The sequence below is a fragment of the Pseudorasbora parva genome, chromosome 3 (genome assembly GCF_024679245.1).
Source record: "Pseudorasbora parva isolate DD20220531a chromosome 3, ASM2467924v1, whole genome shotgun sequence".
NCBI classification, from domain to species: domain Eukaryota; kingdom Metazoa; phylum Chordata; class Actinopteri; order Cypriniformes; family Gobionidae; genus Pseudorasbora; species Pseudorasbora parva.
The window spans coordinates 45,616,421-45,632,978 of NC_090174.1; the positions used below are offsets into that span (position 1 = coordinate 45,616,421).

General features: G+C 38.5%; 2 protein-coding genes across 3 annotated transcripts; both read right to left on the minus strand.

The window, feature by feature from the left end:
- Nucleotides 1–3,030: 3,030 nt before the first annotated feature.
- On the minus strand, nt 3,031–8,241 carry gja2 (gap junction protein, alpha 2). Its single transcript, XM_067439131.1, is given in 3 exon segments — nt 3,031–4,674; nt 4,677–5,743; nt 8,138–8,241. Coding segments are annotated over 2 exon segments (1,221 nt in total). The 5' UTR covers nt 5,727–5,743; nt 8,138–8,241; the 3' UTR covers nt 3,031–4,503.
- A 3,309-nt stretch (nt 8,242–11,550) lies between these two features.
- Nucleotides 11,551–15,149, minus strand: gjb1a (gap junction protein beta 1a). Of its 2 annotated transcripts, none has more exons than XM_067440223.1 (2): nt 15,008–15,149; nt 11,551–12,739 (listed from the first exon to the last, which is right to left on the minus strand). In XM_067440223.1, exon 2 carries the CDS (start codon nt 12,723–12,725, stop codon nt 12,003–12,005), a length of 723 nt encoding a protein of 240 aa, XP_067296324.1. In that variant the 5' UTR covers nt 12,726–12,739; nt 15,008–15,149; the 3' UTR covers nt 11,551–12,002. The 2 variants fall into 2 exon arrangements, with proteins under 2 accessions (XP_067296324.1, XP_067296323.1); XM_067440222.1 differs by lacking the exon at nt 15,008–15,149 and adding an exon at nt 13,643–13,768.
- Nucleotides 15,150–16,558: the final 1,409 nt, after the last annotated feature.

Consider the following 16,558-nt stretch of genomic DNA (forward strand, 5'->3'; position numbering starts at 1 on the left):
CACCAATGTAGGAAATGAGCCAAGAAAGTGCAGAGCCAGTGATGAAAGCCTAGGGATCATTTATTCATGGCAGACTGTGTCAAAAGCAGCGCTTAAATCTTAAAGCAAGATGTTTATCAGCCCTGCATCCATGGACAGAAGAATGTTAACCACCCGGAGAAGAGCCATTTCAGTGCTGTGTGATGGGCGAAAACCAGACTGAAAAGATTCAAAAAGGCCATTTATATCCAAATATGATCGCAATTGCGAAGCAACAACCCTTTCAAGGACTTTGCTTATAAATGGTAAGTTGGATATTGGTCTGTAATTGTCCATGTTTAGGTGGTCTAGGCCTGTTTTTTTAAGAATCGGCATCGCTGCAGCCATTTTTAGATCTGCTGGAACGATGCCGGACAACAAACTACGGTTAATCACATGTGTTATGAAGGGTGCAACCTCAGGGACACAGAACTTAAGCAGAACAGCTGGTGTAGGATCAAGTTGGCAGGATGTGGAATTTAACTTCGCAATTAAATCGCCTATTGAGCTATATAACTTCAAACAGATAGTTGTGGTAAACACGATTACAAGTTTTTAGTGCTTTTTAAACGTTTAGAACACGTTAAACATTAAACGTTCTGGGAGCATTGTGGCCCAGGATGGCCATCACGTCTAGGCTTTCTATACCTGTGCCCAGAGCCCACTGATGCCCATGTCTCCATCCAGGTCCCTGTTCCAGTGGTCCATACCAGCCTGTACATCGAGTCTGGAGGGGGCTACGTTTCATGTGTCGAGTCCAGAGAGGACTTGGCCTCTTGAACTGTGTATATCTCCCTGGCCTCCTGAAATTTGTGGGCCGCCCTGGCCTCCTGAACTTTGTGAGCCACCCTGGCCTCCTGAACTGTGTATGCCTCCCTGGCATCCTGAACTTTGTGGGTCGGCCTGGCCTCCTGAACTTTGTGAGCCGCCCTGGCCTCCTGAACTGTGTATGCCTCCCTGGCCTCCTGAACTTGGTGGTCCGCCCTGGCTCCATGAACTTGGTGGGCCGCCCTGGCCTCATGGACTTTCTGCCTCCCCCTAGTCTGTCCCTCCTTTGCCGCCCTGGTCTGTCACATGTCTGTCTTGTCTTGTGTAGCACATGTGGTGTTTTGGTTTATTTCTGGGCCATGTGCACTTGTCTTCTGTCTGGATCCCGCCCCTTTTTGTTTTCTGATTATTGTTTGATTGGACCCACCTGTCCCTCATTTCCTGCTTGATTTGTCACCCTTTATTATCTTGTGTGTTCAGTCCTGTGCTGGTGCATCATGATTGGTATGTCTTATGTCTATGTTCCCTGCCATGTTCCATTCCTGTTCCTGCTCCTGCTCCTTGTGTTAAGTTTATTTCTAGTTTGGTTTTCCCCCTCGTGGATTATTTTTGTGGGTGTGTTTATTTTTATTATTTTGCTAATAAAATATAATTGTCCTGCATTTTGAGTCCTCACTCCATTTTTCCATATCAATCCTGTGACAGAACGTATCAGTCTAGAGGGGATTCAGCAGATTATGGATGCCCCTCTTTCTCCAATTTCCCCCATGGAATAAGATTAAAAAAACATCAGATTTGTCTAGTTTTGAATAAACACAAAAAACTGAGGTGAAAAATGAACTTAAGAAATGTACTTTTGCTATGCGAATACAAATACATATTCATGTAAATACATTTTCAGTGAGATCTTCCAAAGATTTGTAAAATTTGAAGCGATTTTTTTTTCTATGTTGTTGATTTGGCATCTAGTAAATGCAGTACGTTTTGTTGTGCTGGCATGTGTGGAAACTTTTAAGATTTTTTTAAGAAAAAAAAATCTGATTTTACACCACCACTTCAGGCTCACTGTCGGACGACCATGATATTAAACTTGCCTGATCATTAATGGAATAATACATTATTACAATATGAAGTGAAATACAAAACTTAGGAAAATGGACGGCTCACTCAGGTTTTGATATTTTTATATTCTGTGTGTGGTGGTCAGTTCACAGCAGTGACAGAAAGGATCTTTTCCAATATGTTGCAGTTATGGGCATTTTTAACTTTATAATTTTAAACCTAAATTGTTTACATCAGCTTTTGTGTCAATTTAATTTAAACCAATAACAAGACACAAGGGCTAGCTGTTACCAATCAAATGAAATAACAAAATTCATCTTTGCAATGGAATGAAATGAAGTGGCAGATAATTTACTTTTCACAGATTGTTTAATGAGCTCAGATGTGACAAATGAATAACCTGCAGTTACAAATGCATAAACAATGTTTTAAACATAAAACGTTGAATATATTCGAAATGATTTAAACATGAAAATATACTTTAAATGTGCAATTTAAAACGGCCAGTGGGTGGCAGCAAGTCACTGTTAATGAGTGAGTCATTGATATTCAACCGATTCATTCATTTAGTAAGGAAACCGAGACGCAAATACAGCGACGTAGCTTTGTTTTGAACTGTTTTCGTTTGCAAAAAGAAGAGCAAAAACAGCAGTGTGAGGTGTCTATGTAAGTCACTTATTAACTTCTTGTTTAGTACACATGAAAAACTCAATATCACATTTGTTATGCTGATGCCTGGATAAAACCTGCACCCTAATGTATCTAGGCTTTTCTTGTATAATATAGGCCTATGAGGAAAATCTTGCAGTGAAAGCGTGCACTGTAAATGCTCACCCACACTAGTCTAATCCAGACTACATCACGCAGTGTATAGGGATATATAGTCAATTATAGTTTATGTAACACAATACACATTGAAACAATTAAGATATAATCGCAGACGATAACGCACACCCGGAATGTCCGTTTAAGTTAGTAAATCGCGAATGCTATTTTCCCTTATCAAAAGTGCGGGGATCGATGCTGTCTTTTAAAAAATGCGGGGGTCATGAGAGTCATGATCCCCCGCTGCGCTGACGCATAACACATCCATAACCGTCCATGTGACACTTTAAACTTTTTGGATATTCTGAAATGCTTTTGGCAACTATTTGAGCCACTTGAATTTGAGCTACTCTTGCCTAATGGGACAGATTTAGCCAATCGGAACTCCTTCCCGTATGCTAGACCTGTATCCTGTTTCAAACTGGACACGCATGCTCATACAGAGTGTCTCTGGGCAGTCATTTCAGTTCTCTAAGAATAGTCTTCAGTGTTTATTTAAGAAGTGAATAGTACACACATAGCAACTTTGCTTTATATCAATCATGTTTAGGCTACATGCTGAGAATGTGTGGACACTACATTCATACAGTGCTGGTTCTATGGCTAAAAAGAGGCCACAGACACTTTGAAGACACGATAAACACCTAACAGAACTGAAGTCTGGGTGATGGAACTGTTGTAAACTATTGACTTGAAATGTGAATTAGTGTTGCCACTGAAATAATATAAATAAATCAGCTTTCCTCTGAAGTCAGTCCAATCCCCCAACCCTCCAAAATACCTCACATCATTCAGACATTCACATTTTACCCGTAAGTCTCCTAAGTATTTTATTGCTGGTAAATGTAAAGCAATTCTTAATCATTTGAAAGTATTTTACCTATGGAAGACCATTTCTGCCACATAAGAAGAAATATCATGCTTTGATAAATCAAAATTACAACATAAAATGTTAGCATTTACATAAAAAGTCAAAATCAAGAAATAAAAATTCATAACCATAACAAAAATCTCAACTTTAAAATTGAAAGTATCTTGTTTGGAGACTTTTAACTAACATATCTACTATTAAACACATTTCTTACCTATATAACTATAATTTAAACTTCATATGAAATGTAGCCTATGACAAATGTGTGTAATATTGCTTGTTGGAGAAAGTGTTTACTGCAGTATGAACTGACGACCACATCTATGGACTTTTATCTTTTTATTGTTGCTGATTTATTACATTTTAATGTTAGTGAGAAGAACAACACTAAATAACTTTTAGATATCAAGCTGCATGGGCGATGGGCATCAGTTATGCTCTCCTTTAAAGGCATTTTGAGTAAAACAGCTTCATAATTGCAATAACCACAATAAGACCCCAACTGGAAGTGATACGACCTGTTTTATAGAATACTGCTCATAATATCCTAATTCTTCTTATCCTACAAATGATTCTATTTATATGTTAACCTGAACTCTCCTGCCATCTAGCTTTACAATTAATGAGGACTCGCCACCCTTGGTCACATGACCACAAAATGATAAAAATACTTCTTCGAAGTGATTATGGCATGTACCCTTCGCTATAATGAACTTGTGGAAGGGCCCTTCGTGAAGGGTTTCAAGCTTCGTGTTCACTTTCATTCGGAATGCTCTTACTTTTATCATTTTAACTTTGAACTCATAATTATGTCCAATTATAATTTACCAAAGCATGATTTTTTTTCTTATGTGGCAGAAATGGGCTCCATATGACTCAGTCCATTACTCAATCATCAGTCTGTTCAATCGATGACCGAGTGATTGCAATGTTCCCACAAAATGAATTAAAGGAAAGCATCACACCGATTTACATTCAGACTCCCTTATTCTGATGTCACTCCGAATGACACTTTTGTAAATGAATCTCATCATGCTCAGTGCCAGTGAGCGAGAGAGTGAATCTCTTGTGTGTTCATATCGGGAGAGACCGGAATCAGTGATGGAGTCTCGTCTCCTTCTGGTTAGATTTTAAGGTCATCCATCCTGGTCTTGTTGTTGCTGTAGCGACTTGAATGGCTGGGCCTGCGCTGCTGGCTCGAGGGTGATCCGGGGACAGAATTCGCCGCTTTACTGATCTTGACGTCCGCTGCGTCAGGTTTGCCGCCGCGCTCTACAGCCATGTTCTCGCGGTTTTGCTTGCAAACCGAGCGGCTGCCATGCTGCTGGAAGGTTCCATCGGGTTCCGAGAGGTTGAAGTGCGGCTCGGCGGGAAAGGGAGCCGGAGGAGGAGCGTGAGGTGGAAAATACGGGTAGTTTGGCACAAACTGAACCACCTCACTGGGTGCTTTAGATACAGTGTCGCAGACTGAATGAGAGCGCCGGTAACGGAGACCCTGTCGGCACTTGGTAAATCCCAGGTGATACATCTCCACCAGGTTGAGCAGCAGAGAGACACAGGCCACAGCCAGCATGAACACGATGAAGATGGTTTTCTCCGTAGGTCGTGAGATGTAGCAGTTGACGGTGTTAGGGCAGGGCCACCTGTTGCAGGTGTACAGTGGCTTGAGATCAAAACCATACAGGAAATACTGTGCCACAATGAAGCCCACCTCAAACAGTGTTTTGAAGATTATGTTGAAGACATACGTGCGTAGCAAGACTCCCTGCAGGCGGATCTTCCCCTGTTCATCGCGTATAGGACCTTTTCCAGCTTTGGAGCTTAAAAGTGCCTGTTTGTCCGCCCCGCTCTCCTCAGTGCATTTTTGTTTCTGTTCCATACGCACCAGGTGAAGGATGTGTCCCAGGTAGATCAGTGTAGGAGTGGAGACGAAGATGATCTGAAGCACCCAGAATCGGATGTGAGAGATCGGGAAGGTTACGTCATAACATACGTTCTGACAACCAGGTTGTTTGGTGTCACAGGTGAAACCGGACTGCTCATCACCCCAAACCTTCTCTGCGGCAGCACCGAGCACCAAAATACGGAAGATGAAGAGTACGGTGAGCCAGACCTTGCCCACCACCGTGGAGTGTTCCTGGGCATTTTCCAAAAGCTTCCCAAGACTGTTCCAGTCTCCCATTACTGTTGCGTGCCCCCCTGCAAAACACACCAATATAATGGGATGCGTCAATAGCAATTAGAGTTCTGGCTCATACAGATAATCTGTCATTATGGGCAATAATCAATGAAAGATATGAAAATTATTTTGTATTTTGTTTGGCTTATTGGATTATTATGTCAGTATTGTCCAATAGCACAGATACATCCCTACAAAAAGACTAATTTAAAATGTAAAACATTTTAAATTTAGACAAAACAGATCCAACAGGTATTAAAAGGATAGTTCACCCGATTTTTTTTAATTCTGTCATCATTTACCCACCCTTAAACCTCCTCAGAAGCAGATATTTTAAAGAATGTCGGTAACCAGACAGTTGACGGTAGCAATTGACTTCCATTGTAGAAAATATGGCTTTATATGGACATTCCTTAAACATAATGATTTTTATACTTCACAAACAGTACATTTTATCCCCAAACCCTAAATCTACCCATCACAGAAACCATGCTGCGTAATGGGGTGTCAACTGTCTTGTAACCAACATTCTTCAAAATATCATCTTTTGTGATCAACAGAAGGAAGAAACTCATACAGGTTTGGAACAACATGAGCAGGAGTGATACATTTTTTGGTGAACTATCCCTTTAAAACACACACACACACACACACACACACACACATTTTGTTTTTGTGAAATGTGGGGACATTCCATAGGCGTAATGGTTTTTATGCCGTACAAACCGTATTTTCTATCCCCCTACACTTCCCCTGCCCCTAAACCTACCCATCACAGGAAACATTCTGCATTTTTACTTTCTTAAAAAACCTCACCCTGTATGATTTATAACCATTTAGAAGAGTGGGGACATTGGTTATGTCCTCATATTTCACCCTCTCATACCCATGTCATTATAAACATTTGTTTCCTGATATTTCCCAAAAATAAGCGCGCACACACACACACACACACACACACACGTGCGTCTGGTGCACTAATCTTTCTGGGGAGATGTAATGGTTTTTTATACAGAAAACGTTTACAAAAAAAAAAAATGTACATACTGTTTGTACAAATGCGTCCCCAAAAGGAGATTAATTTGTTACAAACACATGCATAGTAGTAATCTGGTTATGTAGATACACATGCGCACACACACATATAGAGGGGTGTTTTGAATGTTCTTTGTCCTATATATTGCCATCGGCCCTGAGGTTTGACTGTCATGTCCTCATGCTTGAGCATGACCTGAAACAGGTGGGTATGCTCGACCCCTACACCCACCCACCCCCACACACACACGTGGCTCTTCTAACACACTTCATCCTTCCTGTATTGCATACTGTCTGTGTACAGATTCCATTTAACTCAACATTAAAGTGTCTTAACGGGGGTTTTATATTTTCACAAAAAAAAAAATATGTTAGGACCCCCAAATATTATGATGTACTTTCTAATGGACATCCTTCATATAAAGCTTGCTATGTATTTTCATGTAAAGTAAAGGTATATAAATATATGTTAAATATTTTCTGTAAAATATCTAATATGTAATAAGTCGATATTGACTATTTTTGTTTTTTATCTGTCAATAGAACAAACATAATTGTGATTAATCTCATGATTTTTAAACCAAAGTTTAAAAAGAGACTTAAATGGTGTTGTTACATTCAGTCATATATCATAATTGTTATTTTTATTATTATTATTATATATTATTATATAATTGAAAGTTGGCCTTCCAGTAATAAAATGCTAAAATAAGGATTTTTCCATTTTATATGAAACTAACTGCTGAGTTTATTTAGCTTAGCAGTTGAAACACATACACACACCCACATTTTCTGAAGAACAATTTCTCAAGTACACACTAAATATACACGCACAGTCATATATGAATTAATCACATTAGTCATAATACTAAATATAGGACCCCTTTTGCTTCCCAAAACCTAAATGGTCTGACAATCATTTGTACCCTTATTAAGCCATCATCTCTATCTGATTCATATTAAATGAACGGAATCAAAAACTGTTAGTGAATACGATCTAAATCTGAAAGGTATTACAATGAATTTTCATTCTGACAGATCCTGTTCCTGTGCTGTCAGACACAGGAACACAGATTCCAGAAATAAAATGTTAAAATAAGGATATTTTCTATACATGTTATATGAAACTAAATGCTTAGCAGTTTCTTTAGCTTAGCAGTTGAAACACACTTGACTCAACGTGTGTGTGCGCGCACGTGCGTGTGTGTGTGTGTATGTGTGTGTGTTTGTATGTTTCGAAGTCTGTGAAGGCCAAGGTTTCAAACTTTAAAACAAGCAGAAAAACTCCTAGAATAATATCTAATAATAATATATGACTGAATGTAACTTCACCATTTAGTTAGAGTATGCGAAAGTTGCTTCTATAGCATGAAACTTACCTTGCTTAAATGTCCAGAGCTAGAATGATCCTCTCACACACAAATTGACATAAGTCTACAAGTCTATACGCAGTGCTGGTCGTCTTCTGTCATACACACTTTCTTCTGTATTCCAGCACTGGCACAAACAGTAAGAGAAGACTGACCTATACAAATACACTGTATATGTGTGTGTGTGTGTTAAGGTTAATTTTGGCAGGGAACACAATCCCTAGGGAGAATTTTGAAGAGTGTACCACCTGCCTTGTTTCTCAGAGCCTTTCTAGTGAGTGACAGCTGTCAGGACCAATGGCAGAGTTTAGTTGAACGGATCCATTAATCCAGTAAATGAAATATGTATATTTGTTTGTCTTTCTATTTTAGTTTATCACTTTTTGAAGTGTGTTTAGCACTAAACTGAGAACTTATACAGAGAGAGGTAGAAAAAAACAAAAACAAGGCTGTGTGTCTCAGATTGTATTTGGAATGTAGGATATGTGGTCTGACATGACAGGGAATATTTTACTTTCCCTATAAACCCGGGTAAAATCTGGATTGGCTGGTGACAGAAGACCCAGGGCTCAAAAAAAAATCTTATACAGGGATGTACAGGCACATCATTATGACCACTGACAGGTGAAGTGAATAAGACTTATTATCTCTTCATCACAGCAACTGTTAGTGGGTGGGATATATTAGGCAGAAAGTGAACATTTTGTCCTCAGAGTTAATGTAATAGAATCAGGAAAAATGGGCAAGTGTAAGGATTTGAGTGAGTTTGACAAGGGACAAATTGTGTAGGATTGACGACTGGGTCAGAGCATCTCCAGAACTGCAGATCTTTTGGGTGTTCCTGGTCTGCAGTGGTCAGTATCTACCGAAAATGTTCCAAGGAAGGAACAGTTGTGAACTGGCGACAGGGTCATTAGGCAGCCACAGTTCAGTGATGCATGTGGGGAGCAAGGGCTGGCCCGTGTGGTCCGATCAAACAGAGGAGCTACTGAAGCTCAAGAAATGAATGCTGGTTTTGATAGAAAGGTGTCAGAATACACAGTGCATCACAGTTTGTTGCAAATGGGGCTGGGCTAAACATGGCACCAGGATGCACTATGGTAAGAAGGCAAGCCAGCAGAGGCAGTGTAATGCTTTGTTCAATGTTCTGCTGGGAAAACTTGGGTCCTGCCATCCATGTGGATGTTACTTTGACACATTGCCACCTACCTAGGCATTGTTGCAGACCATGTGCACCCTTTCATGGAAATGGTACTCCCTGCTGGCTGTGACCTAGCCTGACAAGCCAGACCCACATCAAGATGTTTGACACTTGCGGGCAGATTAAATGTGCTGCCACTAGGGTGTGTCTAGATTTCTAGGCTAGCTGTGACCTCTTTCAGCAGGATAATGCCACACAGTAAAAATGGTTCAGAAATGGTTTGAGGAGCACCAACGAGTTTGAGGTGTTGACTTGCCCTTCAAATTCCCCATTTCTCAGTCCAATCGAGCATCTGTGGGATGTGCTGAACAAACATGTCTGATCCATGGAGGACCAACCTCACAACTTACAGGACAGGACTTAAAGGATCTGCTGCTAACAGCTTGGTGCCCGATACCACAGCACACCTTCTGGGGTCTAGTGGAGTCCATGCCTCGATGGGTCAGGGTTGATTTGACAGCAAAAGGGGGACCAACACAATATTATGATATGTTCATAATGTTATGCTTGATCGGTGTAATTGGAATCCTTGGAATAAAGGAAAAGTGATATGCTTACATGGAGTTAGATGGTATCGATTTAATGAACTGTGTCATTTAAAATAATAATAATACCATAATTATTCAATAATGATGTAGGTCAGTCCAAATTACTAATAAGCATTTTAAAAACAGATTATTGAAATATATGTCCTTCCCATTTATAATTTAAAGGCCTATAAAAATAAAAAAAAACATCATAATGCTAATAAACAGGATATGCCAAATGCTATTCTGAGAGGCTGACCTTGCAATTGGATTAAGCATTACAGCAGGGCTATTCAAATCTAACCCCGGAGGGCCTATGGCATACAGTCGCTGTGGTTTCTATCGAGAGTTGGTCTTTTGGAGCTGTAGCGCCACCTAGAGTAAAGCAAAAATAACTCCTTAAGAGACTATTAAATATTAGTTTGACATACTAGAAACGAATCTGAAAATCATAATGAATCTGAATTGCTAAAAACTGTGTGTAGATGTTCATAGGCCTATGATAGCAGTTATAAACCTATATCACGAAACACAAATTTATGCAAGTGGAAAATTAATTGCAGGAAATTGATTTATTATTAATATTTACTGCAGTGCTTCGACATATACTGCAGAGATTCGTCCAATATTAAATCCTATGTAACTAAGCTGGCTACCTTTCATACCTATGTTGTAAAAAAAAAAGAAGAAAGCTATAATAAAATGTTAGGTTATTTTAATGTTGTACATCTTTATTTTATTTTATTATTATTTTTGCATTTTCAATTAAGATTATGTGAATATAACTACATTTAAATCAGTTTAAGACTTATTGGTTCTGGTTTAAAACCAGGACAACGAAGTAGGCTACAACTGATAAAACAATTAGACCATTTATATTTATATGAAATCCAACCTGTCATCAGGCAGATACTCTACCACATATACATTTAAATGTTTTTTTATATATATATATATATATATATATATATATATATATATAGAGAGAGAGAGAGAGAGAGAGAGAGAGAGAGAGAGAGAGAGAGAGAGAGAGAGAGAGAGAGAGAGAGAGAGAGAGAGAGTTTAAATAAAATATAGTTTCATTTACTGGATTAATGGATCCGTTCAACTAAACTCTGCCATTGGTCCTGACAGCTGTCACTCACTAGAAAGGCTCTGAGAAACAAGGCAGGTGGTACACTCTTCAAAATTCTCCCTAGGGATTGTGTTCCCTGCCAAAATTAACCCTAACACACACACACACACACACACAAACACATAGTATAGGTGAAGATTCTTTGTCATATTGTCATCAGCCCTGAGGTGATTAAGCATGACCTGAAACACGTGAACATGCTCGACGCCTACACACACACACACACACACACACACACACACGAGTCTGGAATCTCTCCATATGTAATGGTTTTAATAACTGTAGGCCTATTTTCTATCCCCTTACACCACTAAACCTACCCATCACTAAAAACTTTCGGCATTTTCTACATACACACACACATTTGAAATAAATTGCCATTGTCATTTTGTACTGCCAATGGAATTAATCCAACTGCTGAGTTTATTTTGATTAGCAGTCGAGAAACACACACACATACACACACACACAAACACTTTTGTTTGTTTTTTTGGACGTGCAATTCATGTGTGAAATCTAATCTTTGTCATCAGAGATTTTACCACAAATAAATTTAGACTGAGATTTTATTTAATTTATTGTAGTATTTTTAGCTATACAACATATCATTTTTATACAGCAGTGTAAATTTATTTAAACACTGGTCTAAAAATGTGTGGAGTAATATTATGTAGCCTATATTTAAAAAAAAATATCCCTCTGGTTTCACAGACAAGGTTTAAGCAACTTGCACTGACATATCCTAAAATATGTCAGTGCCATTTTTTTGTCTCAAGAGGCACACCAGTAATGTTTTTGTTTTATCTGAGGCATGTTTATAAAAGCTACTTAAATGTCCTTATTGAACTAAGGCTTAATCCTGGCTCAATCTAAACCCTGTCTGAGAAACCGGGCCATTGTTGAGATATAACGTTTCCTACATCATTAGTGGCGTGAGGATATTATTAGCCCTCGTTAACATTAAGTGTTTGAGTGAAATATTAAGGTTTCAGGGTGAGTAGACGAGCACTTCTAAAAGGAAAACAGTTTCTGGGATATCCAGGCTCCCACCGCGGAGTCCTTGGAGTTATTGAGATGGCGACTTGTTGCCCTAGCAACAAGAAAGATGATTTCTGCAATGTTGAGCAGGATGCAGACGCCGGACACCGCAAGCATAAATATGGTGAATACTGTTTTCTCTGTTGGCCGGGACACAAAGCAGTCGACTATGTTTGGGCACGGGTACGAGTCACACTTTACCAACCGGAACATCTTGTAGCCTGGGTAAATCATGTAGAAGAGATACATAAAGGCGGATTCGAATAACACACGGAACAGCAGGCTAATCATGTATGTCCACCAAAGGGCGCCGGTTATCTTCATCTTTTGTGTCTTTATCTGCTCCAAATCCTTTGGACTGGTGCGGCCAGCTTGGCGATATAACTTTTTGTCGATATGCCGACGATGTGCAATGTGCATGGCCACCAGCAGGGCGGGGGTAGAGACCATGATGAGCTGCAGCGCCCACAGTCGGATATGAGAGATGGGAAAGAAGTGGTCGTAACACACGCTGTTGCAACCAGGCTGCTGGGTGTTGCAGATGAAATGGGCTTTCTCATCGCCCCATACGCTCTCAGCTGCCACCACCAGAACCAGGATCCGGAAAATGAAGAGGACAGACAGCCAAATCCGCCCAATGCCAGTGGAATGCCGGTTCACGCCGCTGATCACGGCATAAAAAGACGCCCAGTTCATTTTTGGTTCCAGATCTGAAAACAGAGAAAAATGCAACTGTTAGCAAGCTCTCTCTCTCTCTCTCTCTCTCTCTCTCTCTCTCTCTCTCTCTCTCCCTCTCTCTTTCTCTCTCTCACACACACACACACACGTTAGAACAGTAGCTACTCTCAACCCAAAAGAGGACGCATCAAACAGTGATCAGCTTGTTATCAGCCTCATTTTAATAAAAATATATTTACTACAGTTCAAAAGTATGAGGGGAGCAAGATTTTTCAGCAAGGAAACATTAAATTTAAAAAAAGTGTCAGTGAAGCCATGATGTTACAAGTATTTATTTAAATAAAAGCTGCTATTTGGAATTTAATATACTCAGCTGAAAAAAAATGCATCACGCTTTCCACAAAAATATTAAGCAGAACAGAACTGTTTTCAACATCCATAAAAATCCACATGAGTTTTTAAGGATCATGCTACACTACAGTAATGGCTGCTGCATTAAAAAATCCAGCATCACTGGAATATATTACCTTTTTTATATTTTAAATATTTGTACTATATTATTATCAGCCTTGATTTAAGCCCTTTTATTACCATATAATAAGCATGAGACGTCATAATATGCAACCCATAATGACCATGCATGACTTAGTGTACAAATCTTTAAAACATTTCATGACACAAGAATAAAAATGTCATTCTGACCAATCAGAGTGCCGACAATGAACTCAGATGTCCTGTATAAGCTGTTACTTGCACAAAGTGATTGACCGAAGTCACACCATGACAAGTAAAAACCATTTACATGTCACAAGAAAAGCAAGAGCAAGGAGAAAATACAACTACATCTACAGAAGAAAACAGCAGCAGACCACCTATGTTCTGACAGACAGAGAAAGTGAATGAGAGAAAGAGATTTATGCAGTATTCAGCATTACCAGACTCCGCAGGTGGTGTTAGTGGCATGGGCAAAGCCCGTGCAGAGGGGTTCTGAGACCCGCCGTGTCTCCGGTGTGAGTGTGTGTGTGTGTGTGTGTGCCCGTGTCTGTATGTGTGTACTTCTGTCAGATGGAGTGTCTCCGGCTTTCAGCCACCATTTATGAAGGAACGGCCACCCATGTGACCGGCGAACTCCCTGCCAATGTCATTCTCCCATCACACAATGAAAGCGTGGGTTCAGTCATAGAACAAGAGTGTGCGCTTTGATGTGTGTGTTTGTGTGATTATGGGTCACCGAGTATATTCCATTTTGTACTTTTGTTCATTTTTGTAAACTTAATTTACTAGGGTGAATTCAGGTTGAATGGGACACATTTTCCAGGTCAACTCAATGGAAAAAACTTGTCCTAATCACCATGAATTCACCATGTGTTTATCCAATTAATTTTTCCAATGTATTTAACTTTAATTTAAAGTTAAAGATTTTTAAATCGTCTTTAATTTAAGAAAACCTTAAAAAAAGGCCATCCAAAAAAGGAACAAAATATAATGAGTGGATATTATTTACAGTGTGACCTCACAGATAAAAACTAATTTAAGTACACTCACTGAACTCAGATTTTATGAGTGAGTTTAGCATTGGTCATAGGTAAGTTTAGGAAATTAGAGTTTGGTTTGCCAACACCTTCAATCATAATATGCATCCATGTGAAAATTCATTAAAATTTCAGGGTTAATGAGATTAATATCAAGTAATTTTATGTTTTAACTTATGCCTTTAAATTATTAATGAATATTACTATTTTATTTTATTATTTTATATAAAGGAATATTGTTTTGGTATATAATAATACATATAATATATTTATCATATAGCCTACATATTATACAAATTATTAAAGTGTTGTAAAAATGCTAAAATATATAAAATAGTCTTACATCTCAATCAATGCATTTATGTGTTTTCTTTATTCCTTGTGGTATAGGCTATACGTTTTATTTCTCTGCAAGGAAAGTATTGATTTGTTTTAGTGAAGTGTCAACAGAAATCCACTAAAGAGCCTCAAGATACTGTAGAACATCTTCACTTCAAATACAGATTTTTAGTTTTCCAAAGTGGTGTTATGAAATAACATATATTTTCTGATATTATTTTGTGTAGTAGGCCATTGAACATGGAGTGGTTGTAAACTTTTTAAATAACAAATTAAACCATAGGCTATAGAGGGATGTTTCCCGGCTGACTTGTTTGGTAGTTTGTTGATTATTGAGTTTCTGGAGTGAACATGGTTGGTAGTTGATTATGACAAGGTTTAATTGGTAGGTTTAGTAATGTGTTTGATAGATATTTGTCTTATGTTTACCTGCGGTTGATGTGGTCCCTGAGCTGAAGAAGAGGTTAATGTCGCACAGGAAAGGGTTGATGTTTCCCTAGTGCAGAATATGGCGCTGTACCGGAGCTTTGCATTGCTAATCAGTCGTGTCACGCTGTTACTCACCCCACTACAAACATCTCCACACAAAAGATGCTTGTGCTGCCGGTCCTTGACCATTCAGATCAGATCCGAGGCTCACACCCACCAGCAAAATCTGTGACGCAAATTATGTACAAACGTACATTTACACATGAACATACACCAACTCACGGCTAGCAATTCTTTCACGGACATATAGCCGTACAAACATGAAAGTTTAAACACACAAACAGTAAACTGTTTAAATGTGTTAAACTGCAAAGTGTAGCTGGGCACAAACTAATGCGGGGTTTATTGTAACACACATGGTTTAAAACATTCCACACATGCAACATGACGAAACTTAGTGTTACAAGTTGCCATATCAAAACAAAAGAGAAAACCCCGCGACAAAGTGAAAAAATCTCTGGAAGATATCACTGAACATTTATTTAACCACAGAGTAAATTTCTAACTTCTCTATTTTTTGTGCGTTTTCAAAACTAAACAAATCTGATGTTATTTTAATTTTATATCTGTTATTTAACAGTTGAGTTAGTTCTTTAATGCTGATCTAACCAGCAGAGCAGAAGACAACGCGGGTTTAGTTCTGCAGGTGGGACATGTTGAGCCCTTATTAGAACTATGATATTGTATTCTGATTTCTGTTGAGAAACCATGAGAAAAAGGTGAATAAAGACAATACCAAGACAACAATGCAACCAGCAGAGATCTCTGTACAGAGAGGGAGATGAAACAGGGAGGAGAGGCACCTAATTTAATTTTAAAAATATTATTATAATGTAGGCTATTTATTATGACAGGCTATTATAAAAAAGAAAAGAAAAAAATTATAGGCTACTAATAATAACAGTGGATATGGTTCGAATGTATTTTATTATAAATATATCTCTATATTGCAGCGCTTCTGCAGTTGGTCATTATTTAAAAAAGTGCATATTAAACCTAAATAGTAGCTGACATTAGTAATTTTCAATACTATTTAGAGCAGATTGCACATTGAGATGCAGGGCTTGTCCTTTTTACGGTGTATAGTGTGCATGTTCACCACTGCTCTTATAACTCCGACTGGAGTTACCATAATCCTTCACGTCACTTTTTCTCTTTCCATCTCCAAACCTCTTCTGTTCACAGTCATTATTGCAATTTTAAGAATTTTGTAAAATCTCATCTGTATTTGCCTATTAAACTCCCAAGAGATTTCAATTTAATATGTTGCAGGCTCATTTATTGATACATTATTGATCATAAATTATACTGATGATAATAAATAATATAATAATATTGGGCTTGTTTTGGGCCACCTGAGAAGAATATGAAACGTATGTCAGAAAATCCCTTATAGACTCACATGTTGTATTTGAAACTACTCTTTACTCACATCAATGTTGTTGTGTTAATATTCATTATACACTACGGTATACGATACTACATTTCAGT